This window comes from Quercus suber, unplaced genomic scaffold, assembly GCF_002906115.3.
Source record: "Quercus suber isolate HL8 unplaced genomic scaffold, Cork oak 2.0 scaffold_442, whole genome shotgun sequence".
NCBI classification, from domain to species: Eukaryota; Viridiplantae; Streptophyta; class Magnoliopsida; order Fagales; family Fagaceae; genus Quercus; species Quercus suber.
The window spans coordinates 89348-107430 of NW_027069893.1; the positions used below are offsets into that span (position 1 = coordinate 89348).

Sequence of the window (18083 nt, forward strand, 5' to 3'; positions counted from 1 at the left end):
AACATACCAACTAGAAGTCTCCACTTCCATGATCAAGACAAATCATCTTAGTTGATATGTTATAGTCTTCGCAGATGAAATGCCCAATTTCATCACCGACTACGAACTAAAATTCTGAGTTTACAAAGAACTTGTGATTTATATCTTTCTGTGACTTTTCACATAAATCACATACTATGCATCTCATGGACTAAGATAATGTCCCATTAGTTCATAAATGGTCTCATGCAATTAAACAACTTAATTATTCATGACATGCCAATAAATTGGATTTTAGGGCACAAACCCTAACATAGATAATATATACATCACTATTTGAAGGGCAGAACCTTTTTTTTTTTAAAATAACTAAGTCATCATTTTTTTTTTTTTTGAGAGTTAGGAATAGAGGTTAAAATCATGAACGGCTTTGTTAAAAATATTATGAAAGCTCGAATTTGTGTGAAAACATAAGAGCTTGTTTAGACTCCCAATTAAAAGTTACGGCTTGGTTGTTTTTGCTTTAACTTAAACTAAGTGCGAAATAAGAGTAAATGCAAGCGAACAAACGATAAAACTACTCTAAGCCATATTCAACAAATATCAACAATAAAATGAAAGCTAAAAGAGTAGGGAAGAAGGATGCAAACACAAGATAACACCAAGATGTGTTATCGAAGAGGAAACCGAAGAACTTGGTAAAAAACCTCTCCACCGCCCTCCAAGCAATAAATCGATTCATTAGAGAATAAGTTGGAGTACATGAATAACAAAAGACCCTCCAAACCTAGTCTACCCCATGTAATTGAGTCCTCCAAGCTCCTGCTACCAACTAACTTGACAAACCCTTGTCTTCTCTAGCTTTCTCGGATCACGCAATTTAGCCCGATTGCATCCACCAATGATTGGCTTCTTCCAATGCTTCCCAGCAGTACCAAAACCTCACTTAACACTCAGATTGGTTGTGGTAAGTGTCTGGGCTATCAACCTCTCAAGAATTTAGAGATGGAGAGGTAGGAGTAGAGGAAAACTACAAGGAAATGTGCAGATGATTGTGGGTATAAATGTGTAGATGATTGTGGGTATAACAATCTCTAACTCTCAAGTGTGTATGTTAGGGTTTTTTCTCTGAAAAGCACTCCTTACAATATGTGAGTAATTAGGGTATAAATAGTGTGGGTGAAGATATGGTGAAGTAGATATGCCAAAATAGCAAAACATAATGTTTCGCAAGTATTTCGCGGGAAGGCCTTATTTGCGAATAACTCGCGAAAACCAGCTGTCATGACTCTTCGTATTCCAGTCATGTGCTCTACACATGGCTCACTTTGCGGGATAGCTTCTCGCGAATCTTCTCATGAAATCCACTTGGTCTTTAATGAGACCTTGAGTCTTCACACTCTCTCACACACACAACCCTTACAATAAAATCCCACATAAAATACAGGGTAAACATGATTGAACAAAATTACAATTAAATTTGGCAAGGAATTAAAGCCAACACAAAATAATTGTAAATAACAACTTTAAATATTAAAATATCAATTGAGTTACAAAAGTTCTTCACACAGAATTTAAACACATAGTAATACTCATTCTCACAAAGACACATGCTTTATCCTTCTGTAATAAATCTAGACATAATCACCATATTATTCCAAATATCATACCCGAAAACAGTACTTAATAATTACACATTCTCAAATCCTGTACTGATATCACCTGTGCCTTCAAATTGCTAATATTATTTCTCTTTTCAAAGGAGAGAAATTATTGTTTTATATATGATGATCTACTACTATTAGGCTTCTAAATAAATTAAATATATAGTTTCAGGCTCTCAGCAACAGCACACATCAAAGACCCAGCAGCAGCACAGGGCAGCAACACTGAAAATAAAAAGCAAACAAATAAATTACAAAAAGGGTAACAAAATAAAGACATTTACTTAGAGAGAAATCTCACCAAAGAAATAAAGAGTAATGCTACAACCATAAACTATTTGACAATATCTTTACAAACTACTAATGTAACATATTTTTACTGGTTCTCATCCGGGCCGATCACTAACATCACTTTTACACTTTTACACTTATCAATAACTACTCATCACATTAGTATTTAGTAAATAATATTGTAAAGTATTTTGTAACTCTGGCATTTTCCAAGAAATAAAAAGACAGATGGGAAAGATAATAAGTAAACACATACCATCCTTTCCAAAACCCATCATCACCCCTAGTTGCAGTTTCTATTGGAGCAGTGTGTTGAGGATAGCCAGAGTCAACCTTGGTGGGATAACCAATTGGTGGTGGCGGTGCTACATAAGGGCCTTGAGGTTGTGCTGGATAGGCAGTCACCGGTGAGGGATATGCCACTGCAAATTATAAAAGATATGAACCCAATCAAACAAACCTTTCTTCTAAAAATTCGTTGACTTAATAAGTTATTCCAATAAATTTTCTTAGTAATGGTACTCCAAGTGATGATGAATGAAATATCAAAACGATCGATAAAAATATATTTATAGAGGTTAAAATCAAATTACACATAGTTTAAACTTTTCATTATTACACAATTTAATAACTTTTTAGTGGATCAATCTTTTTAAAAATTTCATTACCTGATTATAGCTAGGTTGACTTTATTCTTAAAGGGTAAACCAATTATGTTGTTTATTATTTGAACTATAATCTCTCTTTTTTTCTTTTTTCTTTTAAAAAAAAAAAAAAAAACTAAATATTTGATACACAAGATAGTAAATTATCTTTTATCATTATATATATATATATATATATATAAGTTCCAAAAGAGAATTTTTCAAAAGATATAGTGAAAAAAATCCTAAGTTTCCAAGGAGGAAAAAGAAGAAGATAATATAATAGTAGCAGAGAAATAATACTTTGGAAATTAACATATACTACACAGGCACTTATAAATTAACAAAATATTCAGATTCTTACCAGGAGCTTGTTGTTGATCGTAGTGACTCATGACTTCCAAAAAGATAAGTACTTGGAAATTAAGAGATGTAAATTTTAAGGGATCAGAGAGAAAAGTATATATGAAATGAAGGTTAAAGGGGAAGAAGTTTGATAAAGGGTATTTATAATTGTCAATTTGTCATTGCTCCAATAAGATCGAAGTCATGAAAGGGAGGAGAATTTAAGGCTATGCGGTCGGCAAACAACGCCTATAATTGGTCTTACCTAAGGAAAAACAAAAATAGGATAAATTTTCTTAATTGGTTTGTATGGGTGATGTGAAGATTATTTTCGGTGGGGCTCAGAAATTTATGTTTAAGGTGGTCATTAAGAAATTTAAATTATATAAAATTTAATAAAAATATAAATTTATATATTATTGACAACGATAACAACAACAAAAAACATATACAAGAACCTAAAGTCTTAAAATTTCCTTCTATGAGGGTTTTTTTTTTTTTTTTGGGTGAAATCGTTGCATGATAGTCTTATTATTAATGCTGCTGTAACACCCCAACCTATTTGCATAATTAATTTATGAGTTTATATGCATATTGTTATCTTAATTACTTTTAAGTGCATGAAACTTTGATTTTGTGATATTATAGAAGATACATGCTATTTTTAATGTTGTAGAAAGAAGTTTATAAAGGTAGGGATATATATGAAAACTTATATTATTGTGTGGGACTTTCTAGATATATATGTTTATAAGGGGTGAAAAGTGTAAATGCCAAAAAGTGTAAAAAGGTGGGTGTGATATTTTTACCTTGCAATACACGTAACGTATCCTATCCCAAAAGTCTTCTCCCTTATCTTTTCTTTTGCTGAATCAGAAAGTCCAGCCCTACTTTCTCTATTCCTCTTTCTTTGTTCTTCTTTTTCTCTCCTTCCTTTGCTCTTACTCGGCTGTACCTCTCTTTCACTCTTCACCAAAAATCATAGAAATCTCACTCTAAAGAAGAAATTAAGAGCCTAAACACTAGGATTTCATCTTTAAAGTGTGTGGTAGTAAATTAAACCTCATCTGATTTTGTGTACTTGGATAGTATGATTGTTTGTTTATTTTCATTCTTTATCCTCTGTTCTGATTTGTGAGACTGAACTTGTGATCCTGTTTTTGTAAGTTGAAAGGGTGATGGAGTTTTGGTCTATTGGATGATTATTAGGATAATTTAATATGTATTGATTGGGTATAAAAATACCCAAATGAAATGAAGGCCAAATGCTATTTGTTGCTGATTTTAGAAAGAATATGTGCTGAAGCTGTCACTGTGACAGATTTGATGTTTACAACAAGAAAATTAAGTATTAAATCATTTTCTGTGAATTAGGATGCCAGGAGTAGTTTTTATGAATTCTAAGACATATATGGTTGTTATGGAAGTGGTCTCACAGCAATTGAATGAGTAGAAAAATAATGGTTTAATTTTTAAGTTGCATGAATTTCTGCCAGGACAGATTTGAACATGTTGTCTTGTATGATTTTTAATAAATCATGGTTTAATGCTTTGAATCCGAAATTTTTATGGTATATACTGGACATACAAGGAAGTAGTTATATAAAATTTCATGACATTTGGATGTGTGTGAACAGCCCATTCGTATTTTACAAATGGGGCTTTTGCTGCTGTAATGAGCAGTAAACAGGGTAAGATAACTCTGACTTTGTGGACTTAATTTTGAAGCTAGGTTGAATGTTTTGAGCTATAATTTAATGTGCTCATCCTTTGGTATGTTTGGATCATATATAAATTTTATGTCTTGGTTTCTCTATGGTTTGGATGCATAATGTGTTTGATGATTGTATCATATGCTTTGGGGAACTTTATATGATGGGAATTAAGATTTTCTTGAGTTTGAGAGTTAGGTTGTGTTTAAGGTATAAGTTTAAAGACTTAGAAAGAGTTTGTCAGTAATAAGTTTTGGTTTTTTATTTAGGTGACGAGAACGAGAACACGGACACTTGAGCTCCTCTTGTAAAATCTCTCGCGCCTTCTGTTTTCAGGTAAGGGATTTGAGATATGTGGTTTTGATAAGTATAAAGATTATTTCAAAAAGTGTTATGCATTAAAACTTTTTAATTAAAGATATTACATATAAGCATGATTTAAGTAAAATATATGTTCGTGAGTTGTGCAAGCTTATATACATGATAATTTTAGCATATTGATGCCATTATCTATATCACGAACATAATATTTAAAAATGAGATGGATATGCTATAATTATGGAATATTATGCAAAATAAGAAATTTCAGTATAATGTATAAGTCTGGAAATATTTTCGGGTTATGTCCTCTGGTGATCTGAACTCGGCCAGTAGGGGTTAATTACTGGCTTTCCATGGAAAAATGTTATCTGTTTGGCCATTTAAGTAGAGGAAATGGGACTGCTCGTAACTCTAATCTGAATAAGGCTTTCTTTCCTATGTGTACGAATGGCGGGGAGGAATAAAACCTTGAGAGGATATGCCATCAGGCCTCCCAAAGAGGACAATATCATACACACAAGGGCATCCAAATGTGATGAGGCCTTCTCTGTACAGACTTATCAGATACGGAATAACCAATATGTTATGAACAACTATATTACATTATTGATCATGAGAGAATGATTTTGTTTAAATGCATTATAAAAAGGTAAAAGCTCTCATGAAAAGAAGTTTATAATGAAACATTTTATAGTCTTTTTAAAAATAAGATAATGGAATTATGTTTACGTTTCTTATTATGTCCTTTTATTATTATATGAAAGGAAAATGAAGTAGTTTATTTGAAAGTTCATACATTATTTTAATAACAACGTGAATAGTATGAAGCTATATTATCAAAGCTGGAATATCCATAAAATAATTGATTTACATACATTCTTATTAAAGGCCCATGGAGCTTAAAAACCTTACTGGGCTTCGCAGCTCACCCTTTTATATTTCAGTGAACAGGTTCTTCCTAGAAGCAGTGAGAGTGTTAGAGGTGGCAAGGATTTCGTGATTTCTCGTTTGTTAAATTATAGAGTTTTTGTTGTATAGTAGTTTAATTCTTTTGTTGTATAGGATGAATCAAGATGTACTTGATTCTTGAGCACAGATGTAATTCAGTATCTTAGTTTGTTTTAAACCTCGGTTGTATGTCTTTGGGGTTAGGTTTGTAATAAGAGTTTGCTAAACGTTTTGCTATGTAATATTTGCATGAATACCTGACATTTTAGCCAAGTGGTAATCTTTCCAAGTTCAAAGGAAATGAAATTTCAAGTTTTCATCATTTTTGTATATTATGGTTTTATGTAAGAAAATAAGCAGGAATTCAAGAAACAATTCTTGATAAGCCCCTTCAATTTAGGTTGGTTCGTGTTAGTATTGAGGTAAACTTGATATTAACATGCCGGTCATGCTCTAAATCCTAAAGTACAGGTTTAGGTCGTGACAGCTACAAACTACATCTCTTTCAAAATTTTAGTTCAATAACATTTTTTTTTAATGACTTTTTCTTTTTTGGTTTGTAAAGGCCTAATATTTTTAAGAGAACCAAAGTTTGGCTATAAACTTAATTGTAACTTAAGACTTCAACTCTCACTAAAACAATTAATATGATTACATATTTGAAAATGTAACTATTGAATTACATGTTTTTTATGTTCTTAAAACACATATCAAAATTTATGCTAAGTGTGGATGTTATTTACTATTTGATTCATAAACTTAATTTTTATGTATAATTTTGGACTACAAAAATTTGAAATTTAAACATTTGATTGATAAAATAGCTATTAATATATATATATATATATGTGTGTGTGTGTGTGTGTGTGTGTGTGTGTATGTATGTATGTATGTATATTACTCTTCAAAATTGATCTATAAGGTTGATGTCAAGGCTTACACTATAAATGCCTGCATATGGCACGAGAATAATGAGACATTATGGAGATAAAAATTCTATAAAATAATTAATAATATATCAAACTAAAACTTATCATGATTGAAAATCAAGGTTTTGTGACATTTTGTTGTGTTCCCAGACTACTTTTTTCGTATAGTCAAATTTGGTGAGCAAAAATTCACAGTTTCACACACAATTTTCTTCTATTGGTTTTTTTTTTTTTTTTTTTTTTTATATGCATAGTTTAATGTGGTTGTCCTTTTAGTGGTCTTTGTGTTACAATGAACCCTAACATGAGTATATATATGTGACTAAACCCTAGACTACTAGTACAAGCAGGAATGAGTTTGGGCCTATTACATTGGACTAATATGACTAATATATATCTCTAACAAAAATAAAGAAAAAGCAGGGAAATATAATAGAAGAAGCGGAAAACAGTCGAACACTGGTTGAAGCAAAGAACCAAGTCTTGACTGTTATCTCATATTTTAAGAGATAAATATTTTGTGTAAAATATAAGACTCACCACAGATTGAAATGCTGTGAAAAAAAAAGAAAAAGAAAAGAAAAGAAAGATAAACAATAAATCCGTGATTAGGACTAGTTGAAAACTTGGGCTCCTGTAAAAGCTTAAAAAGAAAAAGTTTGGTAAGCGCCATGAAGTTTTCACCAATTATTTTTTAAGATGTCATGGCTGTTTTCCCAAAGTTGTTTTTGTTTTTTCTTTTTTGTTTTTTCTTTTTTTTCTTTTTTCTTTTTTTTTTTTTTTTTTTTTTTTTTTTTTTTTTTTTTTTTTTTTTTTTTTTTTCATGTCAGGGTAGGCTTCTAAATCTTTTAGGTACCCATATTCTACGAGGAGCCAGTGGCAACTGCTCCTCTGGATCCCCCTTGGCTCCGCCACCCCAATAAAGATAATGAATACTATACAATTCAAACCTTAAAAGGGGTGGACAATGGTTTAAAATTAAGCCTAAGAAATTCTATAGATTCCTTGTCTACCTCAATTTTTTTATGGGGAAATGATTATTCCATATTGTTGTTCTCTCAATTCTCATCAATGAAAAGTTAAAACATTGGTTGAAGCAAAGCACCGAGTATTTGCTCTTCTCTCATTCTCAACGGCGTGCTCTCTGTGACATAAGGTTTAGACATGGCTGAAGATATTGCCTTCGTCCTCTGGAACAAATTCGTGAACTCTCCTAAGGAGGCAGAGTCAGAATTATCTATTGGCTTCCCTCTCATTTCTTACACCCTCAAATGGCTATACGACCTCAATGACTTATTGGCCAAGTACCGAATTTTCACAAGGAATAAGAGCAAGCGGCACAACAAGAATTTGTTACACTTCATCGCTCTTCTTCAAGACAAAATATTTTAAAGGAAGATGAAGAAGCGGTTGAATATTGTCTGTAACAATATTAGCAAAATTTTAATTCCAGATGTTACAATTCACAAAAAGAAATTCAAAAATTTCAATTATACGTCTCCTGATATTAATGACATGGAAGAAATCATTGGGCTTGAAGAGCAGGCGGGCGAGCTTGAGAGCATGCTCCTGAATCAGAGCCTTGGATTTACAACAATCGGGATTGTTGGAATGGGTGGCATGGGAAAATCCATGCTGGTGAAAAAGGTGTTCATCAACCCCAGAGTGCAAATGGAGCTTCTGAAAAGGGTTTGGATTTGCTTATCGAATATTTTGGAGTGACAACAAGGATAAAAATGTGAGTTTGATAGTTGATAAGTTCAATGTAGATGCCATTAAAATTGAAAGTGTCGGCATCGCTAAACTCTTGTTAAATCTTTATGACTTTTTTACTTGATGGTATTGGATGATGTGTGTGAGAATGATGAATGTTGAATACTATTGTATAAACTTGATTAATTGTTTTCATATGTTTAAAATACAAGTTTATATTTATGGACATGTTTATGCTTTTTATTTTATTTTATTTTTTTGTTATTCTCATTAACAAATTACAAATAATTAAATCCAAGTTGATAGTTTCAGAGCCGGCCTTAGGCCTAGGCCACTTAGGCCACCGCCTAGGGCCCCCTACTAGAGGAATGCCCCAAATTTTGTGGTAAAAAATTGATATATTTATAATAATAATAAAAAATGGAGATATAGGGAAAAAACTAGTTTTATAATTTTTCTCAACTTTTAAGAAATCCCAAAGTATTGTGTAATGCTAGAGATAATATAGCTTTAAATACATGAGTTTTACAAATAGAGTAATGCTATAGTTTTTTAATTAAGTATTTTACAACATTTTTACAAACTATTGTTGTGACCAAATTCTTACTAGCTCTCATCTGAGTTCACCAATAACATCACTTTTTTATTTATATATAATCATTCACCACACCATTAGTTTGTAAAAGTTTTTGTAAAAGAATTTGTATCTCTAATATTTTCCTTTAGAAATATATGTGTCACTAATTGCAAGAAATAATTTAGATAGGAAAATGTTAGAAATATTGTTAATTTTACTTGAAAATTTTACAAATTGATGTGACAATTAATATGATATGTGGACGTCAATAACTTATTAAATGCATTTTTTAATTTTTTTTTTTTGTGATTAATGATACATCTTTGTAAGACTCATGTTGTAAAATTTATAATGTCCTTAACATCATTCATTTAAATACTCCCTCCATCCCACTTTATTTGTCCTGTTTGAAAAATCAAATTTTTTAAGAGAACATCATTTATTGTCTTGTCTACTTTTTAAAAATGTATAAGTTTCCAAAACTACCCTTAAATAAATTTATCAAAAAAATGAATTAGTAAATTAATAGGGGTATAATAAAAACATTAGTAAATTAATGAATTTTATTTTTAGAAACAGGACAACATTTTGGGACATCCCAAAATGGAATAGAGGACAAACAAAGTGGGACGGATGGAGTACTTGTCTATTATTTTCTTGAAATGTCATTAATTGCATTCATTTCTACATCATTTGAAAGTTTTTTTAGTAAAATTTGTTATAGTTTTGGCATTTTTCAAAAAAAAAAAATCATATCACAGAATAAAAGGAATTGATTTTTGTTATAAAAAAATTATGATATTAAATACTGGTTAAATATTATTTAAGTGATAACAAAAAGATCTCATTTAAATATATCGCCTTAGGTCTCGAAATTTGTTGGGCCGCCCCTGGATAATTTTATAGCTTGATGTTGCCTGTAAAAGATTTTAAACTCTTTAGAGTATAAATTGAACTGTATTTGTTGTAATATTTGTATTTTTTTCTTCTAAAAACTCTAATGCATGAGAGAGAGAGAGATAACATATATATATATATATATATTACTCTTCCAAATTGATCTATAAGATTGATGTCTAGACCTACACCACAAATGCCTGCATATGCCTCAAGAATAGATGAGAACATATGTGTACTTGTACGAAGACAAGGAATTCTAATATATTTGGACATCTTTAGTTAATATATAAACCAAATTCATTAATGCTTCACCTAACCCTTAACTATGACAATCCCTACATCAAATTTTTTTTACAAGGAAAAAAATTATTAAATTTATTTAATAAATATATAATATGACTATAGCCAAAATATTTGTACAATAATATGTGTATAACTATTCTCATACCAAAGCTATTTAGAAGTCTTATTAGTTTTGACAACTTTGTGTTGTAGTTTGGTCTATAGTCTCTTCTTCAAAATTAATCGTACTAGTCATATATTTTTAAAGATTTTTTTAAAGAAAATTTTCAATTCTAAAAAAAACATTGTTTTTATTTCATTTTCAAAGAAAAAAATATTTTTGGACATCTCAAAATAGAATAAATGATCAATAAAAACATTATGGGTATATTATATGTTGCATGTGGAAAATTTCACATCACATGACTTCACAAAATTATTTGATAACATTAATTTATTAATTTTGCACATATACTAAAATTAAACAAATTAATTCACTTTAGCTCTCACATGCAATATTGTTCAATCTAATTTGAAATTTCCAATGATAAATGGAACGTTTAGGTTTATGTGTACGTTTATATAGAGATTTATGTCTAAGTTTATGTTTATAGGTAATTCTTTTAATTTTACAATGATAATATTGAAATGTATAGCGAAACTCCATCTATTAAAATATAAAATAACATAAAAATTGTTACACTAAATGCATAATAGTACACAATACAAAATTGTTAACAGTATTAGATATATTCAACTGAACCACAACAAAATGGANTGTGCGTACTTGTATGAAGAAAAGTAAACCATATTTGTTTGGGCAACCTTGGTCAAACCATAAACTATGTAGTTTAGCTAGATAGTTTACCTAAACCTTTACTATGACAATCCTTAAATCAAACAGTTTTATAGGGAAAAAAATTATTAAATTGATTTTATAAATATATAATATGACTATAACCAAAATATCTATACAACGATATGTGTATAACTATTACTTATTTAATATTTTGGAGGGACAAAAACAGAGGATAAGAATGTGAATTTGATAGTTGATAAGTATACCATCAATGTAGGTAAAATTAAAATCAAAAGTTTTGTCGGCCTAGCTGAACTCTTGTTAATTCTTTGCAAATTTTTTACTTGATGGTAATGGATAATGTGTGAGAGAATAATGAATGATGAATGGTATTGTGTAATCTTAATTAATATTTTGTATATGTTTAAAATTAATGTTTATGCTTATCTACATGTTTATGCTTAATTATTTTGTTAAATTCATTAACAAATTACAAACAACATTAATAAATTATATCTTAGTTAACAGTTTTGTCAATTGTGCATCCTGTGTGCCATGAAGGTATTTTCCTTTAGTAAGATTACAATAGGGACTAAAATTATAATGATTTCAAAAATGTAGGGACCAAAATAAAAGCTCCAAAAAAGTGGGGACCAAAATAAAAATTGCACAAAAATGTAGGGTCAAAAATGTATTTTTGCCAATTATTTTCTCTTTATTGTTGTGTTGGTGATTCTCACCCTAACTAAATTTCCATCCACACGTTAGGGACCTTCAATGGTACCAAAGCCCATGACTTGTAAGAAAAAAGGCACATCACCCCACCACCCTCCTCTACCACCAATTCATCCACAATCAACAACACCATTAATTTTTTGAAGGTGAAGTTTTGAATCATTAGAAAGACAAATTTTAAGAATCATTACTTTTGTTTCGTATTACAATTGTCATCAGCAAATTGCATATCCTGAAGAGCCATCACTGTGAGTGGGGTTTGGTGGAGTGCCTTTTACCATTGATATTTATCAAGGACACAAAGATTTCATATTGCACAAGAAATTTTGGGAAAATATTGAGAACTTCAAAGTCAGACTGAAAATATTTCTGAAGAGGTAGAGACTGAGATCATAGAACAAGAACAAGAAAAAACAAAAACAATTTTGGATTGAATTGGACCCCAAAGAATCTGACAAGATTTCCTTGAAATTTAAGATTACATCATATTGGAGTAAGATATCAAAGTCTAAAGATTAAAATGATGGAGAAGTTTCAGGTTTTGGTGAATATTGTTTATACTAAGAGAAGACAAATCAGGATTTTTTTTTTTTTTTTTTTTTTTTTGAGAAGAAAAGAGAAGACAAATCATGTTGGTTCCTAACGATCATGCATGTTTATACCTTGCTACACAACACCATTTTTGCAATAGAAAAATTCGAAAGGCAGTTGCCTAATAAGACGCCTTTCTGTAGCCCACCATTAAGTGACACCAATTTGTGCAAAATGGATTCTAATCCTACTTTAGATCTAAGATTCAATCTAATCTATGGTTATCAGAATCCTCCAAACATTCTGTAAGCCTGTAAGGCCTTAACCCAAACTACCTAGACCACTTAGAATTTAGAAAGGCTATTAAAACCATTACCTAACTCCAATCACAAGCCCGAAATTCAACCCAATTGGAAGTCCCATTTGGAGACCAACTCAAAATAAAACTCCTGACTCGAATCTAGACCTAAAACGTGACACTAACCTAAGATCAGAAAGCGAGTTGGGCCTAAATAACGATAAAATGACTTTCTGTTATTTGAATGATTAGTCATATAGTTTGATTTATATGAGTATGATTTTATTTTAATGGTCGGTGTATTTATATTTTCAAGACAATATTTGTCACTTTATTGTACATGGGTTGCTTATATTATATTAGAGAGTTTGGTGTGTTTATAAATTGTAGTTTGTTATCACATTGTAATACACTTCTTGGAATTTTATATTTAATTTATAATTATCATTAAAATCTATTTGATTCTTCCCAGTATTGAAATATTCAATGGCATTAATTATTGATCATGGAAGTGTCATTAAATTATAGGTAAATTGCTCATTGTCATATGACATTATTTGTCTACATTATTCTAAATAGACAAAATATTGCGTCATTTGTCATCACTCATCAGTGAGTCTATCCACTAGTTGTAAAATCCAATTTTAATATTATATTATAGGCAGATAAATAGATAGATTGGGCATGGAAATCCCATTTGAGCATTGCATTGATAACAAGCAACTAATACTCAATTAATGGCGTGACAATTTTTGGCAAAAAAAAAAAAAAGATTTCAGAACGTCTATGATATATATTCGTTGGCTTTTAGTTTCTTAATTAGTCCTCTCAATGTTTATTCTTTTCTTGGCTGCATTTTTTTACAAAACTTATTAGTATCACATACCCAATTCATGTGTGTATTCATGTTATCTTTGCTTTCCCTTCTCTCCATGTTCTTCGCCTTTGTTCAAGGCACACAAGCAACTTTGACTGAAAAATATTAGGGAACATTTGGTAAATCGAATGAGTATTGCGACAAGAATGATAATCTTAATTGCTGGAAATAAAATGTGTTGTAATTTAATGACAAAAACTATTTATAAGATTGATTGTGAGTTGTAATATTTGAATATAACTTAAGATCTATTTTAGGAAATATCTTCTTTATTTAATTATATTTCCTAGAAAACAATATTCTTTAAACTTGAGAGTAGATGAGTTCTTTTTTGATGATTTTTTATTTTAGTAATAGTTATGTGTTTATAAAAAGTTTGTTTATTTGGAAATATATTAAATTAGAAATTATTACACTTACTAAAGAATAGCCATTACAACTCTTTTAGAGAGTTATTTCTTATTTAAAAAAATAGCTATTCAAAATGAATTACTATTCCTTTGATTAAAAATATAACCAAACTACCAAGGAATAGAGAAAGAGATAGAACAATAAAGTCATCTTTCTAAGGAAAATTTATAATTTATTTTAATAATTAATCGTTAAAACACATGTCTCGATTTAGTAAATGCGTGTATTATATCATCTATCACACATTCGACAAATTTTTTTTTTTTAAATCTTATTTATTGTACAAATAAAATTATAAAAATACTTGATTTCTATAGTAAACAAGTAAAACATTTATATAATATTTCCCATAGCATACTTATACACAATTACTTTCACTTTATTTAACTTCAACACTTTCAGTGTTTGGAACGATGCTTGATTGCCATCCACAGCTCATCCGAGGATTGAAGCTCAAGTGGTACCAGGTTTCGAAGATATGAAAGTCTCTGCTCTCATTGACCCAACCACGAGGAAGTGGGACCTAAACATGTTGTATGGACTCTTCACTACCCAAGAGATAGAGTTGATCTTAAGCATTCTTTGTGTCCCAATGCAGTGGAGGATGTTGTTGTTTGGCCCTTTACCCCATCAGGTACTTACACGGTGAAATTTGGTACTCAGTTCCTCACCTCTGACCAAGCTCCATATCAACCTATGGTGAATGGCCAACCCGAGAATGATGTGTGGAAATTAATTTGGAATCTTAATGTGCAAAGCAAAGTCCGAAATTTTCTATGGAGGTCCTGCCACAATGCTATACCAATGAAACAAAACTTGAAACGACGGCATATCCTGAATGAAGATGTATGCGAACTTTGCAAGCTTGAGACCGAATCAGTTTTTCACGCTCTCTGGGGATGCACACAGCTCACACAAGTTTGGGGCTCAATTCCTTCCTTTTCGTTCAGGCAAACACAAGCATTTTCCTCTATCAGAGAAGTGCTCATTTACACACAAAGAATGAAAAAAATCCGGAGCTGCTGGCGTCTATTATGTGGTCTCTCTGGCATCGTAGAAACCAAGTCCGGACATCTCCCAAGGACTACCCGCTGTCGCAGGTAGCTCTAACAGCATCTCAAGCACTTTCTGACTTCCAACGGGCCAATTCAAATAATGTTCCGCAACCCAGGAACTTTAGTCAATCCCGGCATCGATGGTCTCCACCGTCGGAAGGTATGATTAAAGTAAACTTTGACGGAGCCCAGTTTAAAGATATGGGCAAAGCAGGTTTGGGAGTCGTTATTTGAGATAGCAGAGGACAAGCACTTGCTTCTCTGTCTGAGCAAGCAAGTCTTCCATTCTCTCCAGATATCGTCGAAGCTATGGCAGCAACTAGAGCAATATTTTTTTTTTTTTTTTTTTTTTTCATGTCAGGGTAGGCTTCTAAATCTTTTAGGTACCCATATTCTACGAGGAGCCAGTGGCAACTGCTCCTCTGGATCCCCCTTGGCTCCGCCACCCCAATAAAGATAATGAATACTATACAATTCAAACCTTAAAAGGGGTGGACAATGGTTTAAAATTAAGCCTAAGAAATTCTATAGATTCCTTGTCTACCTCAATTTTTTTATGGGGAAATGATTATTCCATATTGTTGTTCTCTCAATTCTCATCAATGAAAAGTTAAAACATTGGTTGAAGCAAAGCACCGAGTATTTGCTCTTCTCTCATTCTCAACGGCGTGCTCTCTGTGACATAAGGTTTAGACATGGCTGAAGATATTGCCTTCGTCCTCTGGAACAAATTCGTGAACTCTCCTAAGGAGGCAGAGTCAGAATTATCTATTGGCTTCCCTCTCATTTCTTACACCCTCAAATGGCTATACGACCTCAATGACTTATTGGCCAAGTACCGAATTTTCACAAGGAATAAGAGCAAGCGGCACAACAAGAATTTGTTACACTTCATCGCTCTTCTTCAAGACAAAATATTTTAAAGGAAGATGAAGAAGCGGTTGAATATTGTCTGTAACAATATTAGCAAAATTTTAATTCCAGATGTTACAATTCACAAAAAGAAATTCAAAAATTTCAATTATACGTCTCCTGATATTAATGACATGGAAGAAATCATTGGGCTTGAAGAGCAGGCGGGCGAGCTTGAGAGCATGCTCCTGAATCAGAGCCTTGGATTTACAACAATCGGGATTGTTGGAATGGGTGGCATGGGAAAATCCATGCTGGTGAAAAAGGTGTTCATCAACCCCAGAGTGCAAATGGAGCTTCTGAAAAGGGTTTGGATTTGCTTATCGAATATTTTGGAGTGACAACAAGGATAAAAATGTGAGTTTGATAGTTGATAAGTTCAATGTAGATGCCATTAAAATTGAAAGTGTCGGCATCGCTAAACTCTTGTTAAATCTTTATGACTTTTTTACTTGATGGTATTGGATGATGTGTGTGAGAATGATGAATGTTGAATACTATTGTATAAACTTGATTAATTGTTTTCATATGTTTAAAATACAAGTTTATATTTATGGACATGTTTATGCTTTTTATTTTATTTTATTTTTTTGTTATTCTCATTAACAAATTACAAATAATTAAATCCAAGTTGATAGTTTCAGAGCCGGCCTTAGGCCTAGGCCACTTAGGCCACCGCCTAGGGCCCCCTACTAGAGGAATGCCCCAAATTTTGTGGTAAAAAATTGATATATTTATAATAATAATAAAAAATGGAGATATAGGGAAAAAACTAGTTTTATAATTTTTCTCAACTTTTAAGAAATCCCAAAGTATTGTGTAATGCTAGAGATAATATAGCTTTAAATACATGAGTTTTACAAATAGAGTAATGCTATAGTTTTTTAATTAAGTATTTTACAACATTTTTACAAACTATTGTTGTGACCAAATTCTTACTAGCTCTCATCTGAGTTCACCAATAACATCACTTTTTTATTTATATATAATCATTCACCACACCATTAGTTTGTAAAAGTTTTTGTAAAAGAATTTGTATCTCTAATATTTTCCTTTAGAAATATATGTGTCACTAATTGCAAGAAATAATTTAGATAGGAAAATGTTAGAAATATTGTTAATTTTACTTGAAAATTTTACAAATTGATGTGACAATTAATATGATATGTGGACGTCAATAACTTATTAAATGCATTTTTTAATTTTTTTTTTTTGTGATTAATGATACATCTTTGTAAGACTCATGTTGTAAAATTTATAATGTCCTTAACATCATTCATTTAAATACTCCCTCCATCCCACTTTATTTGTCCTGTTTGAAAAATCAAATTTTTTAAGAGAACATCATTTATTGTCTTGTCTACTTTTTAAAAATGTATAAGTTTCCAAAACTACCCTTAAATAAATTTATCAAAAAAATGAATTAGTAAATTAATAGGGGTATAATAAAAACATTAGTAAATTAATGAATTTTATTTTTAGAAACAGGACAACATTTTGGGACATCCCAAAATGGAATAGAGGACAAACAAAGTGGGACGGATGGAGTACTTGTCTATTATTTTCTTGAAATGTCATTAATTGCATTCATTTCTACATCATTTGAAAGTTTTTTTAGTAAAATTTGTTATAGTTTTGGCATTTTTCAAAAAAAAAAAATCATATCACAGAATAAAAGGAATTGATTTTTGTTATAAAAAAATTATGATATTAAATACTGGTTAAATATTATTTAAGTGATAACAAAAAGATCTCATTTAAATATATCGCCTTAGGTCTCGAAATTTGTTGGGCCGCCCCTGGATAATTTTATAGCTTGATGTTGCCTGTAAAAGATTTTAAACTCTTTAGAGTATAAATTGAACTGTATTTGTTGTAATATTTGTATTTTTTTCTTCTAAAAACTCTAATGCATGAGAGAGAGAGAGATAACATATATATATATATATATTACTCTTCCAAATTGATCTATAAGATTGATGTCTAGACCTACACCACAAATGCCTGCATATGCCTCAAGAATAGATGAGAACATATGTGTACTTGTACGAAGACAAGGAATTCTAATATATTTGGACATCTTTAGTTAATATATAAACCAAATTCATTAATGCTTCACCTAACCCTTAACTATGACAATCCCTACATCAAATTTTTTTT

General features: G+C 30.9%; 1 protein-coding gene and 1 long non-coding RNA gene across 2 annotated transcripts; one reads left to right on the forward strand and one right to left on the reverse strand.

The window, feature by feature from the left end:
• Positions 1-1578: 1578 nt before the first annotated feature.
• LOC136062702 (protein CYSTEINE-RICH TRANSMEMBRANE MODULE 6-like) lies at positions 1579-3122 on the reverse strand. Its single transcript, XM_065762114.1, has 3 exons — positions 2943-3122; positions 2191-2356; positions 1579-1868 (listed from the first exon to the last, which is right to left on the reverse strand). The coding sequence occupies exons 1-3, from the start codon at positions 2971-2973 to the stop codon at positions 1820-1822; spliced, it is 246 nt and encodes an 81-aa protein (XP_065618186.1). The 5' UTR covers positions 2974-3122; the 3' UTR covers positions 1579-1819.
• A 651-nt stretch (positions 3123-3773) lies between these two features.
• LOC112024119 (uncharacterized) lies at positions 3774-6226 on the forward strand. The gene is made up of 3 exons (XR_002884103.2): positions 3774-3971; positions 4905-4971; positions 5901-6226. It is a non-coding gene; the product is annotated as an uncharacterized LOC112024119 (long non-coding RNA).
• Positions 6227-18083: the final 11857 nt, after the last annotated feature.